At 43.5% G+C, this 18792-nt stretch overlaps 1 protein-coding gene across 2 annotated transcripts in view; it reads right to left on the bottom strand.

Moving 5' to 3' along the window:
* Window positions 1-18792, bottom strand: part of LOC135217932 (probable E3 ubiquitin-protein ligase HERC4) — a 267751-nt gene that overhangs the window by 13738 nt on the left and 235221 nt on the right. For both annotated transcript variants that reach the window (XM_064254022.1, XM_064254023.1), the window contains exons 18-21: window positions 17315-17447; window positions 16801-16950; window positions 1768-1966; window positions 1395-1526 (exon numbers count right to left, since the gene is read on the bottom strand). In XM_064254022.1, coding sequence (XP_064110092.1) covers window positions 1395-1526; window positions 1768-1966; window positions 16801-16950; window positions 17315-17447 — 614 coding nt within the window. The remainder of the gene's footprint in view (window positions 1-1394; window positions 1527-1767; window positions 1967-16800; window positions 16951-17314; window positions 17448-18792) is intronic.

Here is an 18792-nt window from a genome sequence, read left to right as displayed (position 1 = left end):
TATGCAAATATTTCAAAAATGAGAAAAGCTACAACCTTCAATTATGTTTTGTTGTATTCTACATGAAATTGCGCACATTTTCATATATAAAACTTTATATAACAGCTAATTTAAAATGGTGCAAAATTTACCACAATCGCACGTATGATTTTTTCGGAAGAGTTACCGCGCGGACGTAAAGAAAATGTTATTTTTTTCATAAATTCACCATAAATCGAAATATTGAGCTAGAGACTTCCAATTAGTTGCAAAATTAAGGCAAATGATTGAATATTACTAAAATATAAGAGTTTTAGCTTACAATTGCGTTTTTCGACCATTTCGGTAGAGTCAAAGTTGACCGAAGGTTGAAAGTTTGGCAATTATCGTTATTTAAATGAAAATATCTCAAAACTGATAAAAGCTACAATTATGAGTATTTTATAGTTGTATTCTACATAAAAATGTGCACATTTTCATATATAATACTTCATGTAACGGCTAATTTACAATGGTACAAAAATTATGTCAAAGTGACGAAATAATTTCCGAGATGTGTCGCAGATACTTTTTAGTGCGGCAAGAAAGAAATTCGCGCTTGCGCGCCTGCGTAACGATTGTAAACAAAACAACACCTTGATCCGTGAACTCCCAGCATCCCCCAAGGCGCGTGATTCAAAAGTTTTAGGCTGGTAGGCCTATAAGTATTTTTCCGCGAATTTAAAAAAAAACTTTTGTAAGTCGACGTAAAATACGTCCAGTCGGCACACAGGAGACAAAAAATGTCGTCGTAAAATACGTCCAGTCGGCGTAAGAGGGTTAATCATTTCATAAATTTGGTCATTTACTGAAGAAGGTAAGTTTATTAGAGGCTAGATGGTCACTGACAGGAATGGGTCTTTTTGATCTGGTTATAGTACTTACAGCTTTGGTTGTCTCACTGTTATCTTCATTTCCCTTATGAGCCATTGGGTTGGACCTTACATATCTAAACAATTACTGCAATATAATCTGTACCAGAAGATTTCTTCTAATGTTAAGACCGGAGGTTTGTTCTGTGTATGAACAACTTCGTTTTGTTTTATGGTTATTGGGTATTTCAGTGACCCATGATTATGGCAACTGTCAGAGTCAAATCCACCCAGACTGCAAAATTTGTGCCACTTCTCTATTGCTACTACCTTTCAAGCACTATTAAACTATATGCAAATGATATTTGAGGTAATATAGAAAACCACTTTCATATACTATTAACCTTTGTCAAAGTTTAAGGTTCCATAATAATCTAAACATGCCATTATCCATCAGTGAATAATACATGGTGTAGATTATTTTCCTAAACAAATACCTGCAGATTTATTCCAAGTAAGACATTGTCTCCAAAGAATTTCAAATCAAGGTACAAAGTCACTTACCTTCATGCCTAAAATTGGTACCCGATCTGTGCCAGTCAAAAACAGGAGGAACTGTTTTTTCTGGTCCAAAGCAAAGTCATGAAAGACTTCCCAAAACATTCTGATGACAGCATGCTCAGCATGATATTCTCCCTACAAGATGATATAAAGACATATAACGGTAATAAAAATAAAGTAACATAGCAACACATTAAGGAAAATCAGAAAAGTTATACGTATATGGTTACAGGAAGTAAGAGACTTTGAATGTACAAGCCATATCTGAAAAAATTGTGAAATTCTTGGTAGAATATTATCAATTATTCAAAGTATGCAGGCCAAAATCTAGAAATATTCTTTATATGTTTTATGGTAACTAAAAGCTTTTACTTACCTTGTATTCAGCACTTTTCTCCAACTCATTCCAGTCATAATTTTCATTGCCAGTGACAAGAGCCATCAACTCCATTGGGTGAAATAATTTCAAAACTATCCCACCACAAACTCTGTAGAATCCATCGTGGAATGCCTGATACTGGCTTTCTATGCCCTTGTTTAATTTATAGTCCACAAGAAGGTCCACATACTCCTGCCTTCAAAAATTTTCCAAAATTTTAGTCTTGAAATAACTTTTTCACAAAAGTGCATGTAATCTTGTCTAATCAGAAAAAATAACATTACCTGTGCCTTTCATAAAACTTTACATTCAACTACATCCATGACTTACAATAAAAATAACATCCAGATTTCATTCTTAATTACACCATACAATGCGTAGTTGGTTTGTCTACCATTCTTACGAATTCAACATTAAAACTTTACTGAGATAACATACCTTAGAAGTGATAAACTAAGGTTCTAAATGAAAAATCCCTGATCGTGGAAAAACTGTTAATCACAGCATCAAGATACTCTTCAAGTATAAATTTTGAAGAACACATTTTTTACTACAAGTAGAGGGCTCACTAGAACACTTGGAACCTTTTAATATTTTATTATTTCCTCCAAACTAAATACTGTACATAATCTAATATTTGCAGCTTTGATTACTTACCACACAATTTAAAACTGCAATTACTACTTTCTCCTAAATCAGAAATTCCAACCTTTCAAAAACACAGTTTCTTAGATTTACAATGATGGAAATTGGAATGGTTTTGTAAAAATCCTAACTATTAAAATCAAAGATAATATAACTGAATGCCAACATCACAGTGATTTGGAATAAAAATGGGCCCATTTTAAGTTGGTAAGTTAACATCAGGATTACTATTAGGCCACGATAACAAGAAAGCTTATGACCATGCAACTGACTACATATCTACCAAAGATCAAATAGCATTCTCTCTCCTTCAGTAATCTTAAGATTATATTCTATTATTGAAAACTTGTCAAAATGGAAATATTTACTGATGACATAGCAAAACAAATACTGGTCGATAGAGAAAATTAACCCTTCAATGATGTAGGTTGCATATGCAAGGCAGAAATAATGTTCTATTTTCTACTAAGGCATGGCAGAAATGGAATTTTTATTATAAAATCAATATTAACCCTTAAACGCCGAAGGGGTATATTAAAAATCGTCTTCCGTGTGCCGAGGCGGTCTCAGAGTGAACGCGGAAGCGGAAAAAATATATTTTCAAAAAATCACAGCGAGCTTAGTTTTCAAGATTAAGAGTTCATTTTTGGCTCCTTTTTTTGTCATTGCCTGATGTTTAGTATGCAACCATCAGAAATGAAAAAAATTATCATTATCATATATAAATAATGCGATATATGATAGCGCGAAAATAAAATTTCATATATAATTGTATTCAAATCGCGCTATGCGCAAAACGGTTAGAGGTAACGAGTTAATTTTTTTCCGTTGTAATGTACACTAAATTGCGATCATTTTGGTATATAATACATTGCAAATATTCCGAGAATGGGACGTACGCATTTCAGAGATTTGTGGCAGAGAATCTGCGCGCGGAGGGAAGGAAAGTTTTTTTTTTTTTAAATTCACCATAAATCTAAATATTGTGCTAGAGACTTCGAATTTGTTTCAAGATGAAGATAAAGGACTGAATATTACTAGACTAAGAGTTTTAGCTTACAATTGCATTTTTCGACCATTTTGGTAGAGTCAAAGTTGACTGAACGTGGTTTTTTTCTATTTATCGTGATTTATATGCAAATATTTCAAAAATGAGAAAAGCTACAACCTTCAATTATTTTTTTTGTATTCTACATGAAATTGGCGCACATTTTCATATATAAACCTTATGTAACGGGCTAATTTAAAAGGTGCAAACATTACCACAATCGCACGTATGATTTTTTTGGAAGAGTTACTGCGCGGACGTAAAGAAAATGTTATTTTTTTCATAAATTCACCATAAATCGAAATATTGTGCTAGAGACATCCAATTAGTTGCAAAATTAAGGTAAATGATTGAATATTACTAGAATATAAGCGTTTTAGCTTACAATTGCGTTTTTCGACCATTTTGTAGAGTCAAAGTTGACCGGAGGTTGAAAATTTGTCACTAATTTGTCACTATCATTTTTTATATGAAAATATTTCAAAATTGATAAAAGCTACAACCATGGGTTGTTCTTAGTTGTATTGTGCATAAAATTGCGCACATTTTCATATATAAAACTTTATGTAACGGCTAATTTTAAAATGTGCAAACATTACCACAATCGCAGGTATGATTTTTTTCGGAAGAGTTTACCGCGCTGGGAACGTAAGGAAAAAGTTTTTTCATAAATTCACCATAAATCGAAATATTGTGCTAGAGACTTCCAATTAGTTGCAAAATTAAGGTAAATGATTGAATATTACTAAAATATAAGAGTTTTAGCTTACAATTGCGTTTTTCGACCATTTCGGTAGAGTCAAAGTTGACCGAAGGTTGAAATTTTGGCACTTATCGTTATTTATATGAAAATATCTCAAAACTGATAAAAGCTACAATCATGAGTATTTTATTGTTGTATTCTCCATAAAAATGCACACATTTTCATATATAATACTCCATGTAACGGCTAATTTAAAATGGTACAAAAATTATGTCAAAGTGACTAAATAATTTCAGAGATGTGTCACAGATACTTTTTAGTGCGGCAAGAAAGAAATTCGCGCCTGCGTAACGATTGTAAACAAAACAACACCTTGATCCGTGAACTCCCAGCATCCCCCAAGGCGCATGATTCAAGAGTTTTCGGCTGGTAGGCCTAAAAGTATTTTTCCACGAATTTTTAAAAAAACTTTTGTATGTAGACGTAAAATACGTCCAGTCTGCACCAGAGAGACAAAAAACGTTGACGTAAAATACATCTAGTCGGCGTTTAAGGGTTAATAATACTTACCTGTATAATTTATCTAGCCCTAAATCCCCCAAAAACTGTACCAAAATTTACCACATTGGCAACTCTGTTACCTCCTATTCTGTCCACCAGTTGGCAACACTGCCATTGACAGTTACAAAAATCACAATTTTGAAGTAAATTGTATTTTTCCTAACTGAAAACCAGAGGTCCTTTACATAGGGAAATACTTACAGCGCAGCTGGACCTGTCATAAGCTTTCTAACAAGGTAGTTCGATAGTAACTGCTTGTCCAATGGTCAGGCGTCCCGCCCGACTGGAGGGTAAACATTCACTTTGCTTTAGGCCCAGGAACCGAGTGAGGGGTGGCATGAGGTGGGACTATGTGCAAAGGACCTCAGGTTTGTATAGTTAGGAAAAATACAATTTACTTCAAAATTATGATTTGTTCCGACATGCAATACAAACCCTCAGTTCTTGGTGGGTGGAATCTGAGTCATGTGAACAGACTGGTATTCATCCGACCTTGGTTCCCTCCCTGGTCGTAAGAGCAGAGGGAGGGAGGGATCCTAGCCTCTGTCCGACTGATCGGAGTGTGCACTACGGGATCAGTGGTCAGACCTCTGGACCAAATTCATAAGAGGGAGGCAAGCGTGCCTCTTATGAATAGCAAGCAAGAACTAGTTCCTATGCAAGAGCAAATATAATGCCTTGGGTTTGTCTCTCGCTGGCATCCACTTTCCCCCTTGTTAGGGAAGTGGTGGATAAGTGCTTCCGCAAGGGATGAAATGGAGCTCGGTTACGTAGCTTACCTGCATCGGCCATCCTGTCCAGCGTGATGACGACCGCCACCCTCTGCCCGCAGGGAGAGGAGAGAAAAGAGGAGAAAGAGAAGCCAGTCACACTCTCATTCACTCTTCCATTCATGCAGTCTCACAAGGATGAGATGCCATCTTGTCCAGTCAGGGAGCTGGGTAAGCTACACAACTTGTTGAGCAGCCACCACGGGTCCCAAGGAAAAGGTGTCCAAGGACCTGTGGGCGATATCCCTAAGGTAGAAGGAAGTAAAGGTGGTCTGGTTGGTCCAAACCCCTGCCTTCAGTGCTTGTGCCACGGACAAGTTTTTGCGGAATGCAAGGGTCGGACCAATACCTCTGACTTCGTGGGCTCTCGGGCAAAGGAAACTGGTGTCGACACTCCTCTCTGAAGCGTACGCCTTCCGGATTACCTCGCGAAGCCAGAAAGAAATAGTGTTCTTGGACACTTCTTTCTTGGTAACCCCGGTGCTAACGAAGAGGCGTCAACACTCAGGCCTGAGGTGACGAGTTTTCTTCAGATAGTGCCGTAGCACCCTCACAGGACAAAGCAGCATCTCATCCGCATTGTTGTTGGTGAAGTCCTTCAGGGAGGGGATCGTGAAGGACTCGAACCTGTCGTCAGGGACCGAAGGGTTCCGAGTCTTCGCTACGAAGTCCGGGACGAAATAGAGCGTCACCGATCCCCATCCCCTCAAGTGTTTAACATCGAAGGAAAAGCCATGAAGTTCTCCCACTCTCTTTGCCAATGCCAGGGCCAGCAAGAAGACGGTCTTGAGGGTCAGATCCCTGTCTGACAACTCTCGGAGCAGTTCAAAGAGTCTGCGAGTCAAACTCCTAAGTACGAGAGTCACATCCCACCCCGGGGGCCTGAGTTCCCTGGGTGGGCAAGACCTCTCGAAGCTCTTCATTAGGAGCGAAATTTCCATGGAAGTGGAAAGATCAACTCCTCACAGTTTAAGGACTAGGGCCAGGGCAGCTCTGTAGCCTTTAACTGCTGAGACGGAGAGGAGCTTCTCTCGGCGAAGAAAAACAAGGAAATCTGCTACCTGCTGAAGAGTGGCTCTGAGCGGAGAGAGACCCCGTCCACGGCACCAGCCACAGAAGACGGACCACTTCCCATGGTACACTGCTGCAGAGGACTGTCTGAGGTACCCTGCCATCTCTGTTGCTGCTCGGCGAGAAAAGCCTCTCACTCGCAAGAGATGGTGGATAACCGCCAGCCGTGAAGGCACAGGGATTGAACTGCTCGGTGGTACCGTTCCACGTGTGGTTGACACAGGAGGTTGTGCCAGGGGGGAATCTCTCGCGGTGCCTCGGAGAGAAGAGCCAGCAGGTCCGGATATCAAACAGCCTGAGGCCATTTAGGTGACACCAGAATCATCTGAAGATTGCTGGTGACAGCACTCTGTTGATCACCTAGCGATTCAGACAGAACGGGGGAAAGGCGTAGACTAGGAGATTGTCCCACGGGTGTTGGAATGCGTCCTCTGCAGCTGCCCATGGGTCCGGCACGACAGAGAAGAAAACCTTGAGTTTTCTGTTGTGCCGCGTGGAGAACAGATCCACGACTGGATGTCCCCACAGGTGTAAGAGCCTTTCCGCCACGTCTGGGTGAAGCAACCATTCTGTCCCAATCACCTGATTCTGGCGGCTGAGCTTGTCTGCCACTACATTCCTCTTGCCTGGAATGTATCTGGCTGACAGCTCAACTGAGTGAGCTACGGCCCACTCGTGCACCTGCATCATCAACTGGTGCAACGGGAGGGGCACTAGGCCCCCGTTTGTTGACGTATGCCACTACCGTGGTGTTGTCGCTCATCAACACCACCGAGTGTCCCATCACACGTTCCCAGAACTCTTGGAGTGCGAGGAACACAGCTTTGAGTTTCAGGATGTTGATGTGAAGGTGCTTGTCGTGATGGTTTCACAAGCCTGCAACCAGCAACTCTTCCAGGTGTGCACCCATACCTCGGTCGATGCGTCCGAGAACAGCAACATCTCCAGAGAGAGAGTGCGCAGGGCACTCCCATTACGAGGTTCCTGTCGTCTAGCCACCAGGCCAAGTCCTCCCTGACTTCCTTCGTGAGAGGAACAAGGAAGGACTGCGGATCTCGTGCCCGAGACCAACACTCATTCAGTCTCCACTGGAGACACAGCAGGTGAAGAGGCCCGTGAGGGACTAACTTCTCCAGTGACGACAGGTGACCGATCACGACCTGCCACTGCTGAGCTGACTGTTCTTGTCGAGACAGGAACCGTCTGGCTGCCTCCCTGAACCTGCTGATCAGCGAGCCTGCGGGGAAGACTCGTGCTGCTACAGTGTCGATCAGCATGCCCAGGTACTGCATCCTCTGCTTGGGCTCAAGATCTGACTTCTCGAAGTTCATTCACCACGATCCCCAGATTGCGGCAGAAGTCGAGGAGTCGATCCCTGTCCTGCAGCAACTGCTAGCGGGAGCTCGCCAGGACCAGCCAATCATCGAGATACCTCAGGAGATGTATCCCGACCGAATGGGCCCAAGCCGACACCAGAGTGAACACTCGCATGAAAACCTGTGGGGCAGTAGAGAGACCGAAACAAAGTGCCCTAAATTGGTACACCGTCCCGTCGATGAAGCAGAGGTACCTCCTGGAGGAATGATGGATGGATATTTGGAAATATGCATCCTTCAAAGTCTACCGAAAGCATGAAGTCGTTCTCCCTGATGAAGTCGAGCACTGAGCGTGCCGTTTCCATTGTGGACCGAGTCTGGCGAACGAATCGGTTCAAGGGAGAGAGATCTATCACCGGTCGCCAGCCCCCGATGACTTCTCCACTAGGAAGAGTCGGCTGTATAAGCCCGGGGACTGATCTCGTACAACTTCCACAGCTCCCTTGCTCAGCATGGACTTGACTTCTTCCCGAAGCGCTACGTCCCTGGCAGAACCGGGAACATACGTCAGAAGGTGGACCGGATTGGAGGTGAGGGGTGGCCGCGACTCGAAGAGTAGTAGATATCCCTCCCGAAGGACATCCACTACCCAGGTGTCGGCTCCGTAGCGCTGCCAAGTTGCCCAATGGCTCGCTAGGCAACCCCCCCTTCCGGCAGCAGGTGTGGGGGAACGCCGTCCCTTGCGTTTCCCTTTCTTTGACCCCAGGGGAGTGGGAGGTCTGGGAGGAGGGCTGATGCTCACTCCTCAAAGCAGAAGACAAAGTCTGGATCTTTCCTTTAGACCTAGACGCAGCTGATGTCTTGGTAGAGGAAGAGCTAGCGAGCTCCAAGGCTTGGCCACAGTTGCTCAAGGTACCCAGAAGCCTTCGAGACTGCCTGGTGAACCAAGCGGTCACTGTCCTCAGTGTGCCTCTGTTCCACCGCACCATCCACCATCCCTCCAGGGAAGAGAGAGGCGGAACCCAGCAACGGTCCGTTCCGTAGACCCATCGTTACCTCGCGATTGGCTGCCCTGGTCACCCGAGCGAGGACTGCGTCCCGAAGTCTCAGGACCAGGTTGGCTGTCTGGTGGGCGAGGTAGGAAATATCCCTACCCCCAGACTGACACAGTCTCCCGAACGCCGAGTCTCCTTCGGGAAAGATGGGTCCCGAGGAGGCTGCAACCCTGGACACTGTGAGGGATCAGAGGTTCAGCCAGGAGACTGCTTGGAAGCCTGCCATGGCAGTCGCTTCCAGGGCCAATGCCTCTTGCTGTGAGAACCAGAGGTTCTCGGACAGCAGGTGATGGAGAGGCACCCCCGGAGTTAGCCTGCCTATCTCCGGGTTAACCTGCTTGGTCGGAAACGGGTCCTCCGAAGGCACGTAAAAGCACCGCTGACGTGGTAGAGGAGGGGGAAGCAGCTTGTCCGACCTGCTGGCCCTAAGTGAGCCCTCCTGTCCGGAGACGAGAGAGTTCACCTGGCCCAGCACACCATCGGCCAAGGAAGATCGGGGCAAACCCACCGTGGTCCTGGGTTCCTTCTTAGGACCCCAGAACGACTCCAACCATGAAGGAGGTTCAGAGGGTGGAAGCACTGATCCTTCCCCAAAGTCGTTGTGCTGACGAATCAGCGCAATGACCTCCGCAAACAACCTCTGGATCTCAGGAGTGACCATGTCCTGAGGCGATGGAATGTCAAATCTATCCAGGCTGGTCAGCTCCCGAGAACCTCCTCCTTTAGCAAGAGGAACTACGTCAGACCCCTCGTGGCCTCCTCCAACAACTTGGGCGTACGACCTGCTCGGTCCCAAGACCGTGCCAGGCTCATAGGCCCTCGTGGTGGGACCGTGAGGAGCACTCTCCTCACGGTCACTCCTAATCGCCTCGCTCCTCCCGGTGTAGCCCGAGGAGATTGAAGGGATAGGAGAGAAAGACCTGACACTCCCGCCCTGCCTACCGGCAGAGCTGGTGGGCTGGGAGGACTGTAGGCTTATCGCCAACCCACGGTGGTGACCGAGCTGCAGGTCTAGTCCCGCAGTCTCCCTGGGGAGAGCCACTGGACCGAGAATGGTAGCAACAGACCCGAGCGTCAGGAGAGCTGCTACCAGTCAAGCGATCCGTCCGGTCCTGGTGGGAGCGATGGTCGGGAGACCGGCAGAGTCCACTGGCGCGGTGGAAGCGTGCACTGTCCTGGTCCAGCCGAGACTGGGCCTGGTGAACGGGGGGACCTCTTCCTGGCCTCAACACGCGATTGGTCTGGTGGGACCATCGCGTCAGCCCTGGGAACCAGGGGATCGCTGCGGGAGCGATCACTGGCCTGGCGAGAGTCACCTGGGCGACTCCCACCAATCTTCCACTCCGCGCCTGGGTCCTGGCGGCGAGCAGGCTCAGCTGCCTGGACCCTGGCTGCACTATCACGTGACCATACACTCGGTGATGCTTGCGAGCGAGCGGCCAAGACGGATCCCGGTGCAGAGGTGGAACCTCTGGAACCAGCGGTAGCTGGTGCCCCTTTGGCCCCGTCTTCTTCTGTGAAAAAGAAGAGACGGGCCCTGTTTCCGAAGGAACAGGAGGACCAGCGGAAGACCCACCTATAACCCTTAATGCACGAAGGAGACAGGCCCCTGCCATGATGTAAATGAATTAAAAACTGCTATTTTTGGTAAGGAAGGTCTAGAAACTGAATGCCCTTGAGACCTACACCGTCTGAAAACCAACCATTTAGCCTGATAATTTACTCTGGTTGATTGCCATCTGGCCAGAGCCATCTGTTGAGCCACTCTGGAGGAGAACCCTCTGTGCTTGGAGAATCTCCTGACAGTCTCCAGGGATGAAGATGAAGCATGTGGAGCATCTGTCAGATGAATGGGGGCTCTACCAGTGCTTCCAGTAGGTCGGAAAACCACTCCTTCTGTGGCCAGAAGGGGGCGATCAAGGTGAGATCCAGATGTTTGGTTGCTCTCACTTTGTTGAGGACTGACCTCACCAGAGCGAATGAGGAAATGCAAAGGCTTGAAGGCCCTCCCAGTCCTGCAAAAGAGAGTCGGTCCCAGCACTCTGAGGAGCCTGGTAAGGGGCGAAGAAGATCTGGCACCAAAAATTCAGTGGGGTGGCAAACAGATCGACTGTGACAGGCCACTTCTTCCTGAGGCTGTTGAAGACTTCCTGGCAAAGTGTCCATTCCAACCCTTGAACTTTGTTCGGTCTCGACAAGGTGTCTGCTAAGACGTTGTGATGGCCCAGGATAAACTGAGGGACCAACGTAATCCTCCTGTCTTCTGCCCAACACAGGATTGATCGGGCTTCTTGAGTGAGAAGGTTCGACTGTGAGCCACCTTGGTTTCTTAAGTACGAGACTGCTGTGGTGTTGTCAACGAAGATTGCTGCAACCAACTCCGACAGTTGATCCTCAAATGAAAGAAGGCCCTCCAATTTATTGACATGATCCTCTCTTCCTCTGACCAAAGGCCCGAAGCAGCTTCTGAGCCCAGGTGCATGCCCCAACTTTGATCCGAGACGTCTGACCAAAACATTAAGTCCGGCAGAACTGAAAGAAGAGATGTCCCTGACTTGAGGAGGTGAACTTGCATCCACCAACAGAGATCCTTCCAACATTGTGGAGAGGAGGCAACTATTGTGTCCTCGGACACAAAATCCCATGACTGGTGAAGTGTCAACTGAAGGTACCTCATTCTGAGACGACCTCTGGGAACCAGTTGGATGAGGGATGACAAATGGCCCAGGAGTCTTCCAAAGAGAAACTGGGTGCATTACGAGGACAAAAATTCTTCGACCAGACTTAGAAGCTTGTCTATCTGTTTCTGAGAGGGAGAAGCCCTCAAAATCTGGGAATTCAATACAATTCCCAGATAAGTCATGATCTGGCAAGGGATTAGATTGGACTTGTCAAAGTTGACATGAATGCTCAACTCGACACAGAAACAGAACTATCTCCCTCGACCGGAGACATTTCTCTAGAGATTCGGCCTGGACTAGCCAATCATCCAGATACTTAAGCATCCTTACATTTGACCTACGCAGAATAGCTGAACCAGGAGCCATCACCCGAGAAAAGACCTGTGGAGCAGTGGTGAGGCCGAAACAAAGTCTTGAACTGGAAAACTCCCGAGTCTGTGAAAAACCGAAGGTAAGGTCTGATCTTTGGATGGATGGGGATTTGTAGATAAGCATCCTGCAGATCGATGGAAATCATCCAGTCCCCATCCTGACGGATGAAAGAACAGTCTGAACAGTCTCCATCTGGAACTTGGACTTTAGAATGAACTTGTTCAAGACCAAAAGATCTATGATGGGGCACCAGGCACCTGAGGCCTTTAGAACTACAAACACCCGTGAGTAAAACCCAGGAGAAGGAGGAGCTCGCTCTATGGCATCCTTCTCCAAGAGGGCCGAAAGCTCCTTCTCCAAGGCTTGACCCCTGATTGAGTCAGAGGAATAACCGCTGAACTCAAGAGGACGATTGGAAATTGGAGGTCTTGAAACAAAAGGGATCTAGTAACCTACCTTCAGGACCTCCACTACCCTAGCATCCACTGATCTCTCCTGTCAAGCTGACCAATGGCAAGAGAGACAAGCTCCTACTGCGGTCTCCAGGCGAGGTCATGACTCTACTTCCGAAAATTCTTATGCACAGACAAGGAAAAAGAAGAAGGTCCTCCTGGAGGTTGAGCTCTTCCTCTGCCCTTAGATCCACGCCAAGAAGCTCTCCCGCATTTCAAAGGGTGAGCGTCAGAGGAGGAAGCTGAGGCGCCAGAAACCTGAGATGTACTCAGGAAAAATGAGCCAGAAAAAGGAGGAGGTTGTTGGGCTGGAGCAGAAGGTGCAGGTTTGGCACTAAACTTACGCTTACTCCTTGAAGAAACGGGAGGAAATCCTGAGGAAAAAGTTCTTGATAAGGCCCAGTGGGCTTGGGAAGAGGCATCATTTTGATGTTCTTTCAAAACCTCAGAAAGCAGACAGATCAAAAAGGGAATCAACAAAAGGAGAAGAGGACAATAAACGGTTTCTCTGAATCTCCGAAATAGAAGAGGGTAACTATGACAAATACAGGGTATGCCTTAGAGAAACAAGAAAGGCCTGCATAGAAGCGGCAAGCTCGTTCTGATGTACAGAAGTGATTGAAATAGACAAGCAGAATTCCTCAAAAGGAGGAGCATCAGGAGGAACAAACCCAGAGTCCTTGACATACATTAAAAGACCTTTGAGGACCCACATATTGAAGGATTGAGCTTCTTGTAAGGAGCTCATAACAGACTCCATGGCAATAAGGTCTTCAATCGAGACCAAGACCGAAGCCTTGGAAAGCAAAGGTTGACCTGAAAGTCAGACAAAATCAGGATTTAGTTTGGGGGGTCGAGAGAATGAAGTATCATCCGCCACCTGATAAACTCCTCTCCGGTGTCGTAGAAGAGAAGAGAGCTTCCTCTTCCCTTCCCCGATAACCTTCGAAAGCTTAGCGACATCCGCCCTCACTCTCGAGAACCTCTGAGCAAAGGGAAAACGTAAAAATGCCTGCGACCGTAGAGGACTGCCAAGAAAAATCCCTACTGCAATACCAGGTGGAGGCTGCTTCTGCTCTTTAGGCCTCGCCTGAGGAAGAAAACTTTAAATTAAATCACAAAGTTTCTTGAACTCGACATCATGACCGCCGATCAATGAAACATCAATAGCACATGAATCCACGTCATCATCATCATCATCAGATCCTAACTGAGAAACTTCCCCCGAAGTAACATCATGACGACTAGCTGTCTTAGGTCTAACACTAATACCCCTCTACCCCCTTCTCCTAAATAAGCGCCTTTTGGCACTGTTGCGGGAATAACAGGGGACACATTGGGTAAAGAATCGTCAGGCACCTGCCCGGACCGTATCCCCCCTAGGCCTTTGCCATGATGGGGTTCCCAAGCCGAGGTATCTGTCGCACCATTACCCATGGTGCTGCAACAGGTACCTGACGAGGAGCTGAAAATGAATCTAAAAGTGTTAGACATCCTAGTAAAAGCTACTTCAAAATTCTCTGACAGCTTGTTAAACTTGGCTGAAATGTCTCTATCTAAACTATGCTGTAATGTTTCAAATTTCTTCTTCCAACTAGTTTCCATCTCCAAAAACTTTGAATCAAATTCAGAAACAACTTCATTAGTTACCGGTTGTACAGGTGGCAAAGCATCAATTAATTCAGAATCGGAATCACACGATACCGAAACTGAAGAGCCAGAACCATGGGTGCACAAGTCAAGGAAATCATTAGATACAGGTCTAGCTACCGATTTCTTTTTCTCCTTAATCAATCTTTTACGCTGCAAGATTCTTTGATATTTAATATACGTTGTCATGTCTTCGTCAGACCAAGACTTACATTGTGGCGGGATCACAAGCTTAAAAACTGCCGGGCAAATCCCCCCCCCAAACATAAACCTGATTACTCCAGCTGCCAAACCCACCCTCAGTCACACTTTCCTCTTTACACTACACAATACAAGCAGGACAATTGACCTATACCTACACAAAGAACAAAAAACCAAACACATGTACTCACCCAACTCCAGATACTCCAGGCTATGCTGTGCTGTCCAGTGGTTGAGGTCACTGAGACACTAACAACAACACCAAGAACAACAACATCACAACCAAAGACCACACCTATAACAATAATACAACAACCAAGGACCACAACCCAACAACAACACAATACCCAAGGACCACAACAACAACCAAGGAACACAACCACAACTCAACACAGCAAACAGCAAGAAACTCAACCACAACTCAACAACAAACAAGGAATACAACCACAACAAAATACCACTGCACAAACAATCACTAACACAATAAAACAACACAAAAAGGCAACACACACAGACCCACTAACAACACCAAGGAATCACACCAGCTCACCAACAACCACCCTCAACAACTCACAACCACACCAAGAAACCACAACAGCCCACCAACAACAACAACAACTCACATATAATCCAACAGGAACTCACAAGCACCACAAACCCAACAGCACAGGCATAACAACTTTAAGCAAACAACACTAACTTAACAACAACCAAGTAACAAACACGCAACTTATCTGACTTTCAATGCCTTCAATAGACTGCTGCCAACACTACTATCACCAGCTCTCACCAAAGACTAACTAAAACTAACTCAAAACACAGAACTCTAAACTCCAACAGCACCAGCAAACAACCCAGAACTCACCAACAGCCAATTCAATCGTTAACCATCCAACCACCAATTACACTCTCTCTTACTCTCTCTCTCTCTCTCTCTCACACACACACACAGACACACACACACACACACACACAGAGATGTTGTCGAATGGAACTCCATAACTCCTCCATAACATAAGTCGCGATGAGAAGTCAAGTCACACACCTGTCCATGACAAGAGCTACAAAAGTCATGAGGTTCATACTCCCTGCTAATCATCCTTGTCCCACAAGCCAGGCAATTCCTGATGTTGCTGGCTGAAGGAAGATCGAATTATCTTGGCTATCCATTGGACTGTTGGGCAGGTCACGTAATTCCGGGCCGCGCAAAAGTTCGTAAAATATATACCACAATAGAAATGAAAGTTGATTCACTAATTTTGTGGATATAATACGTGAATGGTATTATTATTATTAAAAGGGCTTAGTTTTTCCAGACCTCCGAGTCTTAAGTAGACTCTTCTCGGACTGAATGGTCATTAACATAAAGCCACATTAACAGTTAATGAGAGCTTTAAAGGCACAAAAGGTATAGAAAATTTATAAAGAGCGGCCATGATGTAAACACCACAGGCGCTCATTAACTCTTTCATATACGCTTGGTTTTGAGCACTGTGTCCCCAGATATCCGAGGTTATCTAGGAGCGCTCAACAGTGAGAAAAAATAATTATATTGAAAATTCAGCGAAAATATAAATTTTATGCCAACAACGTTCATTTTCTGTCCTTTTTTTCTAAATGTTGGTATTTTATGGTGGAATAGTCAGAATAAGAGTCCCAGCCCTCTAAATACGAAAAAATGTGAGTTACTTAACAAAAAACAAAAAAATCTTTACTTATTTTCATATTTTTGTTCATAACCCAAAAACTATGAAAGTCAGGCGAATGAATTATTTTTTATGAGAAAGCCAATGAAATTCTCAAAATATCGACATATAAATCAATGGAAATGAAATCCAGCCGGTGAAAAAATTGATATAAAAGAGGGTAAGAAACAGAGCGCAGTACAGGGATTTGAGCATGCGTATTGATACCCGAGATACACGGTCCAAGGTATGATCTAGCCTATGGAAATCACTACTTGTCCGAAAATTAAAAAAATGCCCCTACCACACGCACGAAAAATTTCGGTAAATTTTACGTACCGCTACGTCAGTTGGATAGATAGGGGATAGAGTATTTTTACGTACTATTACATCAGTTGGACATGAAAGGGTTAACAACCGATTTTCAAGGGAAAGTTTTGTAACTGTCAACATCAGTGTTGCCAACTGGTGGACAGAATAGGAGATAACAGGGTTGCCAATGTGGTAATTTTTGGTGTGGTTTTTGTGATTTAGGGCTAGATAAATTACATTAAGGTAATGTTTATTAATATATATACTACTGCAAGTGGAGATATGTTTGGATAAAATTACCCAAAACTTCAGGAGTTTAAAAAAGTTCCTATAAAATATTGCAGAGCATATAAAATAAGTGAGACCCAGAAGTTCATAAATTGAACACAACATAAATTCCATACAATTATGCTATGGTTTGCCTGTACCTTTTTAAAACAAGAACATTTAGCTTTTAAACACAAGTATACAACCCACTTTTCCAGGAAAACAAATACAGTATACTTACTTATTTTGAGAAGTTACATTTATATTTTCTCCATCTGGCTTCAAGGGTATGACTTTAGTTTCTCCAAAGTAATCCTGTGTCACAGTGAAATTCAAGCAAAATACTTCTTCCACATCATCATTATCATACTCCAGTAATTGATGAAGACTCCTGAAAAATTCAAAATAGTTAACCATTGGTGTCCAACATAGCAAAGGAGCGTTGTCACAAAATTTTGCAAAAATGTTTTATTAAAAGCTTCCAAAACTTTAAAATTCCCTAACTTTCTTTATTTTACATGTTACAGGATATACTGGTATCAAAAGAGAGCTTGGCCATTCACAATTATAACCCAATACATGAAAAACAGGAAAAAATTCTCACTAGTCTTGACAATATGTAATACTTTTAGGTTTTGGATTTCTTGTAACAGCACCATAAACAACACCAAAACAATAAAGAAAAGAATGCAACCTGATTACATTTCCAGGTTGCCAGATATATAAAAGGCAAAATACTTTGAAGTCAAGTTTACCTGGTAAGGCAAGGATCCAAGTCTGCTAAATCATCAAGAACTGCAGACTCTCCTAGTAACTTTTTGTAGAGTATCAAAGGAAAAGGTAAGTTGATAATGGTAAAATTGTATATTGCAAGACCACATACAATACCTGCAAGCACAAAAAAAATTGTAATCAGATTACTTATTTTGCTATTGGGGCTACTTATTAAATGTTTCCTGAATTTTTGTAATAAAAAATATGTCTCCCAGACCCTTTGTAATCACAGATTCAACTTACAAAATACATTCATTCATCAAAACTACATTGAAATTGCATTATCTTGTAAAGCAATCTTCCACAAAATAGGAAAATATGACAAATTTTTAATATAAAATATATAACGTACTGCGATGGGTGACAAGCCCAGGACACAAATGACCCATTATCATGATTAAGGGATGCAAAATTAGAATAAGCAATGTGTGTGAATTCCATTACATCAAATAAAAGCTCAGAATTAAACTGTAACACCACATACGTACTCCTGCTTATAATTATCCAAATACTAGATTGGAACTAAATTTTAAAATATAACCTGTGTACTTAAAACAAGTTGATCAACACTATTCAAGCATAAAATAAGTCAAGATGAAACAAAATGCATTATGCTAGATGATGTTAGTGTTCCGGAACCCTGAGAAATTTATTGGAGATTACGCATATGGGAAAACACTATAAGGCGGTCCCCGGGTTACGACGGTCCGGCTTACGACGTTCCGAGGTTACGACGCTTTTTCTTAAATATTCAATGGAAAAATCCGTCCTGGGTTACGACGCTTGTTTCCGAGGTTACGACGCTGACGCTTCCGACGCTCGGAGTTTTAACGACGCTTTTAAAAAACGCATACTATGATAAAACAAATTCCTTTATAGTTTAGCACAGTATATTAATAAAAATAAGTTTCTGGTTAGATTACAACAAAAAATTTTGAGATTATGATGATTTTCGACACTTTTTATGTTTTGTATTTTTCTATGTTTTTTAGTGACGCCTCATATGCGGAACTAGTTTCCGAGCAATGAATACATACTAGTTTACATATAACAGTCCAAAAGCGGAAATAATGAAAAAAATCATTGCTTGTTTAACCGGTAATAATAACAAAATGAAGTTTCTGGTTAGATTACAACGCAAATTCCAAGTATCCAAAGAGAGACATTATCCAGTAATTTGATCAGAGAGAGAGAGAGAGAGAGAGAGAGAGAGAGAGAGAGAGAGAGAGAGAGAGAGAGAGAGAGAGAGGCATCTTCCGACGCTCCGAGTTAACGACGCTTTTAAAAAAACGCATACTATGATAAAATCCTTTATAGTTTAGCACAGTATATTAATAAAAATAAGTTTTCTGGTTAGATTACATAAAAAATTTTGAGATTATGATGATTTTCGACACTTTTTATGTTGTATTTTTTCTATGTTTTTTAGTGACGCCTCATATGCGGAACTAGTTTCCGA

Source organism: Macrobrachium nipponense, chromosome 9 (genome assembly GCF_015104395.2).
Source record: "Macrobrachium nipponense isolate FS-2020 chromosome 9, ASM1510439v2, whole genome shotgun sequence".
NCBI classification, from domain to species: domain Eukaryota; kingdom Metazoa; phylum Arthropoda; class Malacostraca; order Decapoda; family Palaemonidae; genus Macrobrachium; species Macrobrachium nipponense.
Note: the sequence above shows the minus strand (reverse complement) of the source record. Positions and strands in the feature narration are given on the sequence as shown.